The 9,811-nt window shown below is 49.6% G+C and overlaps 1 protein-coding gene across 1 annotated transcript in view; it reads right to left on the reverse strand.

Moving 5' to 3' along the window:
- Positions 1-5,005: 5,005 nt before the first annotated feature.
- The window catches only part of LOC306816131 (zinc finger protein 541-like), a gene marked incomplete at its 5' end in the record, with an annotated part of 8,540 nt that continues 3,734 nt past the window's right edge, over positions 5,006-9,811 (reverse strand). Inside the window, 5 exons of the mRNA XM_079332615.1 lie at positions 5,006-5,259; positions 5,721-5,884; positions 6,720-6,803; positions 7,343-7,431; positions 7,758-7,833. Of these exons, the coding sequence (XP_079188741.1) occupies positions 5,142-5,259; positions 5,721-5,884; positions 6,720-6,803; positions 7,343-7,431; positions 7,758-7,833 (531 nt within the window). The 3' untranslated portion in view covers positions 5,006-5,141. The remainder of the gene's footprint in view (positions 5,260-5,720; positions 5,885-6,719; positions 6,804-7,342; positions 7,432-7,757; positions 7,834-9,811) is intronic.

Raw genomic sequence — 9,811 nt, forward strand, 5'->3', positions numbered from 1 at the left:
TTCGTAGGGAAGAATCGCCTCTTCTGAGTTTTGCCAGTATGGACAGGAGCAGAGCATTGAAATGTCAAGTAGAAAAGAGAAATTGTGTCACTACTGTCATCTCTTTTCATTCTCTGTTGAAACAGTAGCAGGTTGTCAAAAGACATGGTCTGCAATGTGGAACTTGGTGCCAAGTTTCTTTTTCTGCCAGAGGATGAGGAGGGGAGGTATCCCAGAATCACGGAGTCATGGCATGCTTTCGCTTGGAAGGGACCTGGAAGACCACATAGCTGCAACCCCCGTGCTGTGCCTGGGGACCAACTTGTCCTGAGCTCCATCCAGTCTGGCCTCATACACTGTCAGGGGTGGGGCATGCATAGTTCTGTTCCAGGAAAGTCTGTTTTTTTCTGAATCTCTCATCTAAATCTATTCTCACTTTGGATCCATTCTCCCTTGTGCTCTCTCTGCCTGCCTTTATACAAAGTCCCTGTCCAGCTTTCTTGTAGGTTGCCATCAGGTACTGGAAGGCCGCAGTTGGGCCAAGCCTAAGCCTTAGTCTCTTTTGCAGGCTGAAGAAGCCCAGCTGTGCCAGGCTTTCCTTGCAGGAGAGCTGCTCCAGCCCTTGCAGCCCCTCGGTGTCCCTGCTGGGCTCCTGCTCCAGCACATCCCTGTCCTTCCCGGCCGTGCAGGGTTGTTGATGAAGAGTCAGATGAAGCTTCAGAGTGTGCACAGAACATGCCACACTCCATGAACTCCTTGCCTTCATCTGAGTTGTTGATAGGGAATGAGAAGTTATAGATCAGGTAAAAGGGACAAAGTGAGTGAGGTGAACACACAACTTTACAATCAACCCATCTAAAGGGTGGCCACTAGACAGTGGCCCAGCTCCCACCTTACCTCTGTGTGAGGCTGAGCCCTGCTGGCCCTTCCCCTTGTCCTCCTCCCTGGCAGTGACCCTGGGGGCAGCACTGCTCAGCTGCCCCTGCCAGGGGTCCTGGGCCAAGGCCCCCTGAGCTGGCCAGGAGCCCAGACCTCCACTCCCAATGCCGGGGCTCTGCACAAGTGTCCATGACAAACAGGTCAGCGAGTTTCCCTGGGAACAGAGGCACCCAGGCTGGGTGGGACTGTTGATCTGCTGGGGGGTAGAAAGTGTCTGCAGAGACACCTGGACAGGCTGGATCATGGGTTGAGGCCACCTGTATGAGGTTCAACAAGGTGAAGTGCCCCATGCTGCACTTCGGCCACAACAGCCATGGGAGGCTCCAGGCTGGGGGCAGAGTGGCTGGAAAGCCACCCAGCTGAAAAGGTCCTGAGGTGCTGGTTGGCAGTGGCTGAACATGAGCCAGCGAGTGCCCAGGTGGCCAAGAAGGCCAAGAGCATCCTGTCCTGGAATATGCTTTAGTGGTGGCCTTGGCAGTGTTAGCAGCCTCAGGTTATTAGGGGGATTCTCTGGTCTTAGAGGGGTTTTCCAATGGAAACAGTTCTGCAGCTCTAAACCTCCATTCCTTGTTTTCAAGGATGCAGTCCCAAATAGATCCACATTGATGTTTTTAAGGAATTTAGCATCTCCCTTTCCTTGAAAGTAAAGGGAACCAGGCTTTAAATGCTCTTGAAACACTTTCATTCCTTGATCTTCAGCTGTGCATTTGAATTGAGGTGCTTTTGTGCAGAAAGGTTGGACCATGAGACAAATGCAGGCAATTTAGCTGCAATGGCACTTGTTTTATCTTCTTTTCTGCTTCCTTTCCCCATGGGTAGCAAATTTGGAGCCACGGGCTTGAATCCATCCCAGCTGACTCCGAAAGAGCAGTTCTGCTGCTGACCAGTCCTCAAATTTGTCATCCTGTAATCCCTATGGCAAAACTCACGGCCGAATGGGGGCTCTTGCTTTCCTTTTCATGGTGCCTCTCCTTTCCACCTGAAAGAGATGAAAAGAATGCTGCAGATAAAAATCATTCTGCTGCCACGTGTCAGGAGCCTTCCTTCTCATCCTCAGCATTGCAAAGCACCAATTCCTCTGTCCCAACGACCCTCAGTTTGCTGTAATTGCTACATTTCACTTGCAACTTCTGAGGCAGGACCCCCCAGATGGTTGCAGTATCCTCAAGAGGGGAAGCAGGAAGGCATGCACTGCTGCCTTCAGTCTTGAGGCCAGCGAGAAGACCCAAAGGAACGGCATGGAAGTTGTGCCAGGGGAGCCTTAGGTGAAATATGAGCAAGGGGTTATTTAGCCACAGGGTGCTTGGGCACTGGAACAGGCTCCTCAGGGAAGGGGTGACAGCAGCAAGGCTGCCAGAGCTCAAGAATTGTTTGGACATTGCTCTTGGGCACAGGGTGTGATTCTTGAGGCTGTCCTGTGCAGGAATTTTGTGGATCTATTTCAACCATGCAAATTTGGTGATACTGTGATTGTGTTGTTGAGAAGAACCACACAAGATGGTATTGCACACCTGCCTCTGACCAAGATGCAGAACCAGCCCTACAAGCACTGAAGAACATCAACAAATGTGTACCAATATCTCTAGAGAAAAGAGATCCCATGGAGGTGGCAGAGGAAAAATCTATAAAGATATCAAAGGATTATGTATCTGTAAGTGAGGGAAGTATGTAAGTACATAATAATGGCTGTAACCAGACTGGTTTTTGTAGGTGAAAGCCAGTATTGGAGGACAAGCCTTTGCAACTGCTTGCATGTCCTGAACAGCAGGGATCATGGAGGAGAAGTTCCATCTTTGTGGTTTTAAAGCTTTGGGGGAAGTGTGAGCAGAGCCAGAGCCCAAGAGGATTTGTTGACCCCAAAGCCCTGAACTCCTCAGTAAGGACCAGATGGTTTTGGTGTCACCGCAACATAGTTTTAGGACTTCAGTGGGTACCAAGCACTTTGAATGGGATCATCAGTGGATAAGAATCTGCAATTGCCCCATGACACCTCTCTGCGTCACCTAGGGAATGGTCTGCATTTCAACTGGAGCCATCAGTATTCCTAGAGAAGTTGGAGCCCACTGTCATGTGTATCCTGCTCTGGGGAAAGTGAGCACAGACCATGGGTGTCATGGCTGGTGGGACAGGCAGCTGGAGCCTCCTGTCTTTCTGTTGGTGGTTTGAGGGCAAACGGGGATTTCCTTACCTTGGGGAGTGGCAGAGTGCTGCGGGGATGCCTGGCGGCTGACGAGGAGATGAGGATGTGGATGCAGAGGCCAGAGCTGGCGCTGAGGCCAGAAGGTGTGTGGTCAGGGGCACTGAGGAGCAGATGCTGCAGCTGCTGCTGCTCCGCTGCTCCACCAGTGTTCCACCAACGGCCGCAGGAGGAGGAGACAACGCCGGTTGCTACGGGCACAGCCAACATTCCATGCAGAACCCCAGGGTACCCAGGGGACGCAAACAGCAATGGGCCACCTTTGCCTACTTTACTGCTTCTGGTGCAAGTTTGCTCTGAGCATCATCCTCCCATTGGGCATTTGTGCTGTCCTCTGGATGGGGCAAAGCAGGGCAGGGGCAGCTCTGGGTCTCCTCCTCTGTGCTTCTCTCTAAGGTGCCTCCAGCTGCAGCTGTGCAGGAGCCTGGCTCTGTCAAAGGAGCCAGAGCACATTGCCTGCACTGGAGAAGCAGAAGGACTCGTGCTGCTGGCTCTCTTTTGGCTCTGAGAGGAGCAAGAAATTGCAAGTTCTTCTGTGGAGAAACAACTCCAAAGCTTTCTCTCAAAGTGGAGGCATTCGTGCTGCCCCTTTCTAAAATGTCTGGTGCCTAATAATGTTGCCTGGTGTTTTCCCTCCTTTGGGGTCCTGAGCTTTGGGGTCTCAGCTCAACACTCATTCCTTGAAACTTGGAGAAACAGGTTGTTTTCCAGGTGAAATGATGGGGACAGGCCAGCAGCAATTCCTTAGCAAAGAGTTGATGCAGAATTCCTAGGTCTTTCTTCCCGCTCCCTTGAAGGAGCCAAATGTTCATCTCAAAAATCTGTTGGATTCCTCTAGGAGACTAACAGTAACAGAATTCCTATTTCACACCAAAGGTCTTCCCATTTGTTTTCCTACTTATGTCCCAGAAAGGGCAAAACCTAGCAAGTTGGGTTGCTTTCCTGCCTGAGGTTAAAGCAAATCTTGCTTCCTTCCCAGGCTGCTTGTTACACAGACAGCAGCAAAGGGAGGGGGCAGCTGTAGCAAGGCCCACTGCAAAGCCAATACTTTGTAGGCTCCAAATGCTGCCTGGCTCCATCAGACAAGGGCAAGCTTGTGTCAGTGTCCCAGAAGCAGCCTGGCAATTGCCCCTGCCTTGCCACCCCTCCTTCTGTGCTCCCCAGCTCCCAAAGCCTGGCCAGGGAATGCCATTTCCTGGGCCAGCTAAAGGGGCGAGTTTGATGCTTCTTTGGTGCAGATGCCAAAGCTGTGAGAAGTGAGAGGGTAATGTTCACACGCGCTTTGCTTCGGATGAGGAGGTTGCTCGAGGCCCAGAGTGGGAGGCTGGTCCTTTCAGGAGAAACTGAACTGAACTACTGCTTTCTTTTTAGTGCATGTGGCTATTAATGCTACAGAATCAGAGAGGTTAGAAAAGTCCTTGGATGTGGCCAAGTCCATCTGTGCACCAAAACTCAAGAAAGCTTTGTTGCTGGGTTAAAGGACTAAAGCCTGCAGCTTTTATCCCTGCAAGCATAGTGAGACAAGGCCAAGTCATTTAGACCCAATTGCCTGAATTAAACAAAGCCTCCCTTTGCAGTCCCAGGTGAGATTTTCAGGAATCAAAGGATGAAACCCCACCGTTATTCCATTGGCAGGAATGGGGACACACCTTTGTAAGTCCCACCAGCTGAGCAAGGGGCTGGGCCTGCGGGAGGAGGCACGTGCCCAGATTCTTCTCTCGGGGCAAATGGTGTGAGGATTTCATACAGACAAAAGACAAAACTGAACAAACTTTGGTTTAATGAACAGGACAGCTTTTGTCTTAACACACACTAAATGAGGAAAGAAGGAGCATAGCCAACATCACCAAACCTCTTCCATTTATGAATACGTCTAATACTTCTAATCAAATTCTAATCATACTAACAAATCTTAGCTAATCAATTGAGAAATGCCTATCTAGTAAACTAAAGAGAAGAATAAAGCAGCCTAAAATCTTCAGAAACCATCCTATTTCTATCTAGTCCTCTTGACGGCTAACTCTTGCTAGGCCTGGAGAGCTGCAGGGCTAATTTGGTTTTTCTTCTTAGCCAGAGGCTCTGCTTCCTTCCGTGGGAGATGTCTTCTCCTGTGTGCGTTCCTTTCCTTCATGGTTGCAAACACCCTGGAAGATAGGAAACAAACCATCCATTGTTCATTCAATACACACCATTAAACCCATCTCCCAGATTTCCATTTCTCTATGTATTTCTCTGTCTTTCCAGGCTGAGACACCTATGTGAATTTTTCAGCACCATGAATCTTTGTTGTTTCAGTTCCTTGCGATTTCTTTCTCTTTTTGCCTCAACCTCTTTTGAATTCCAGCAGCAGCATCAAAGCAAGCTCTGGTGTGCCTATTCCTACTTGTTTGAGCTGTGCCTTGTTGGGGCACGGCAAGGTTTCAGTCTGAATGCTGGGCTTTAAGTGAGCAGTTTGGGTTGAAATCGGGCTGTAAGCACGTTGAGCACGGCTGCGAGGGGCCATCCTCCAAGTGGCCTGGGCTTGCCCCGTGGTGCCTTTGGGAAGGGCCAGCGTGTTTTAGTGCCAGGGCCGGGCTGTGAGCAGCCAGAGGAAGAAGTTGCGCACCGTTGGCACTGCCCGCAGGGAAAGGGGCCTCCCGCCGAGCGGGGCGGCTGGGCCGGGTGGCAGCAGGGACACTCCGCCTTGCGGGCCCTCTTGAGCCTTCTCTTGCCTGTCTCCCCATGCTCCTTTCTGGGAGGGCTTTGGCTCCTCTTTGCTTCACCCACCGTCTGGAAAATAAAGAATCCTCATCAATATTTCCTTCCTCCCACAAAGCTGGAAATCAGAGCATCCAGCGCAAAAATCTTTTGGCCTAAGGAAATTGCTCCAAACCCTGAAGAGCTGAGAAAATGCCTGGATTTGGAGGTGGGCTGTGCTGGTGGGGTGTCAACACAGCACCTTGCAGGAAAAATCACTTCCTTTCTACTGCCCACAGGCCTGTGTTAAATACATGGGTGTCTTCAGATCTACATTTTTTTAATATACTTCTCTTCCTAACATCTCTCTATCCTTATGTTTCCTCCACAAATACCTATGGAATGGATTTTCAATTCGGTCCAATTAGTGAAGACCCATGGTTACCCAGTTTTTATTCCCCTAAATGATCTCTCTCTCTGTGAAGCAAAATCGAGTTTTCCTGTAAGAATAGTTGGAGCGGAGGCACAGAACCGGCAGGTCATTTTTGGGGAGTCTGCTGGAATGCTGCAAAAGATCCCTTAAAATCTGCAGCATCTCCATGAACGTAGTCAGGATTGGAGATGTTAGCAAATGGTGGGAAATGAAGGATCTGATTGGCATCAGTGAGGGTGCCAGTCCCTGAGAAAGCAGTCTACAGAGAGTCAAAGCCGATTTTGGTGAAGGTGCTGCTTTGTTGGGTCAAAGGGGTGCTCCAGAATTCCCTATTTCAGAGCAGCAGCACAATGAAGATCATGGCAGCATCTGCTCTGCCTTTCCCAGGGCACGGGACCTGGCAGAGCTGCGTCTTGCATGGCTTACCAGCAGGTTTTGTCCCCTTCTCTCAGTTTCTTGACACTGCTGGCTTGTCTTGACTTTCTTCCCACTCACCTGAGCAAGAGTGTGGGCAAGTCTATGTTCTTTTTTCCAGGAGGAGTAGTACTCCACACACTGTGCCACAGTCTTACTTGGAATCTGTTATGGAAAGAAAAAGAAGGAATGTGAAATGGCCATCCTGTAGTGTGGGTGGGAGAAGAAGTAGAGGATGGGGTAAACGAGGAAGTAAAAGCATGGAGTAAGTGGAGTAGGGCATAGAATGAAATAAATAGGGAGTAAAAGAGGCATTCTGCCACATGGAAAGCCATGTCTTATGCTGTGTAATGCATAACACATGTGATGCACAGATCAACAGCAAATCCACCCAGCACCATGTTTCTTTCCCTTCCAGTCCTCCCAGCACAATATGTTGAGGAAGCAGCAGCACAAGCATGCGACAAATGTGACAGAATAAAACTGTGTCTTCCAAAAGAGCTTGGAGGAAAGGGCTGGAGAGGCACAATCACGGCTTTCACACAGGATTTTCATCCGCAGGAAAAGGGATGCCCCATATCTTTATTATTCCAATATTTTTCATCTAGGAGAAGAGTGAGACTGAATTGCAGTATTTGGAACCAGAAATAAGCAACATTTCCCTCTTATGATCTGCCAGTGTAAAGAACGTCCTATGGCTTTACCTGCTTCTGGATGAGATGAAAATCCTTGCCATAGGTGTGAAAAGCCTTTTGGAAGGACTCCTTCTCCTCAGGTGTCCATCTGTCAGAGCCTGGCAAATAAAAGCAGCAGGTAAATTGATGCTTCTTGCCACTTGAGGTAGATCCCACTGGCCACCAAGAGGCAATTGGCGCTATCCATCATTCACCTGTGCACATGTCTGCTCCCTCAGAAAGTAAGGAAGGCAAGAGCAGGCATTGCCCAGGGCAAAAAGCACGGGAAAGAAGTCAGGCTGAAGGACTAGATGCTGCTGCTTTCCCCGCCCCCAGAGAAGATGAGACCTTGTACAGGTGTTGCTGTTGAAGCTTAAACGCCTGACATGGCAGCTAAGGGGACGGCAGCATCTGTGAGTGAAGGAACAAGCTCTGCTTTGGTTACCTGCGTAATGGTAATCAGCCAAGGGGTGGCCTTGAGGTGTTGGAGGTCCCCCTGAGAGCAACATCTGCAGAGCCTCCTGCAAGATCAAAGGGACACAGGCTTCAGCTACCCAACCACATGGAAAAGAGCCAAGAAACATAAATGCTGCCTTTCATCTACTTTGCCTCTTCAGGCATTCCTTCCACTGGCCCTCTTATGGGTCAAACCTTGCGATTTGCTGCCAATCCCCCCTTGTTTTTGCTACCCAGTCCTTTAGTCATGCTCCCCAAGAGTGGCATGTGGCTCACCAACTCCAGCATTTTGCTCCTCCTGCACCCAGAATTGTCTCAGCTTGCTGAGGCTTCTGTGAGTTTTCCCTCAATCCACCCCAAAATGTCTTGGAGAACCAAGATCTCCCCCGGAGATTTGCAAGGCAGCAGGCTGTGGGTCCTTGGGCCAGTGCCTCCAGGAGAGATGTTGTCCTTGCCAGAGCCATTTGGGCTGAGCCCTGTGTGAGAGTCCATGTGAGCCTCTCGTCTGTTTCTGCCCAACAACCCTCGCCTGAGGCCTGTGCTGCCCAGGGATGGGAGGAACGCCAAGTGACTGTTCCACAGGTGATGCCTACCAGGACTGGTTTCTCATGAAAACTAGTCACGGGGCGCTGACTCAACAATGCTCCCACAGATGGAAGAACAATGGACTGGTCTGGTATGGGCTACCTGCGTGTGTTCATAATAACAAAGATGGTTTGGTGTGCCTTGAAGCATCTTGTTTCCACCTGTTCCTCAGTGTAACGAGCTCCACATACAATAGTCCATAAATCTTTCCACCTTTTGGCCAGAAGCCACTCACTTTGGGAAAGGACTATAAAAGTGACTTTCTCAGAGGAGACCCCTGAGATCTCCCCAGACAGCAACAGACATCTATTGGCTGGCTCCACGAGGATTCGTCTGCCCATTTTGGTAGCTATAATCCCAACCCCCTTTCTCTCTCTCTCTCTCTATCTCTGTCCCACTATTGCATTTTCGTTGGCACTAAATAAAGTGCATTTCTGCAAATGTAAACTGGTTTTGTCCCCTGCTGTGTCTTTTGCGCTCTGAGATCCATAAAAGAACCAGTCACGAACTCCCGCTCGGGTTGGGCAGATCGTGACACACCTCAACAGCACACAGCCAGCAGTATCAGATGAATCAAAATACCATTATCCCCACCCATAAAATTTTGGCTAGAAAGTCAGAGGGTGCTCAGTAAAACCCACTCACCCTTCAACAGCCCCAGTTTTCCTGTGGGCAAGTCTGACAGACAATAGAAATTGACTGTAGGCTGTTGTGCCTTGAATGAAGTGACTCCACTGTGGGAGCTAAGACAGAGCACTGTGGATTTAATTAGCATAAGCAGCTTGATAAACAAGATGTCTTGGCAAGAGCAAACAGAGCTTTGAAGACTCCATGAAGATTGGATCAAGACTGGTGACAGGAAAGAAGAATGAATCAGATAGAAATGTATGCAAATGTGTAAGCTTCTCTATGTGATGTTTAACTCAACCAATGTAGTAAAAAATTACCAGCTTTCCTAAAAATGGTATATAAGCACATGTAGCTGAGAGTAAATTTGGATTCTGATCAGCAGTGAGTAGACCCCCTCTCTCTCCCAGTTGTTGATTCTCCAGTGCTGAGCGCTGCCGGGCCGGACACGCTGGATCTCCAGGAGGAGCTGGAGCCCAAGGCAGCAAAGTGGCACCATTGACATTGTCAATGCATTTTTTCTCCATTCCTTTGGAAGCAGAGTGCAGGCCTCAGTTTGCTTTCACCTGGAGGGACGTGCAGTACACCTGAACCGACTGCCCCAGGGGTGGGAAACACAGCCCCACCATCTGCCAGGGGCTGATCCAGGCTGCACTGGAAAAGGGTAAAGCTCTAAAACATCTGCAATACATCAATAACAACATTGTGTGGAGGAACAGGGCAATAAAAAGTATTGAGAAAGAAGAGAGGATCATCCAGATTCTGCTGGAAGGAGGTTTCGCCATGAGAAGAGCAGAGAGATCCATTCCTGGGAGTAAGTGGCAAGATGGA

Source organism: Erithacus rubecula (assembly GCF_903797595.1).
Source record: "Erithacus rubecula genome assembly, contig: scaffold_384_arrow_ctg1, whole genome shotgun sequence".
Classification (NCBI taxonomy): domain Eukaryota; kingdom Metazoa; phylum Chordata; class Aves; order Passeriformes; family Muscicapidae; genus Erithacus; species Erithacus rubecula.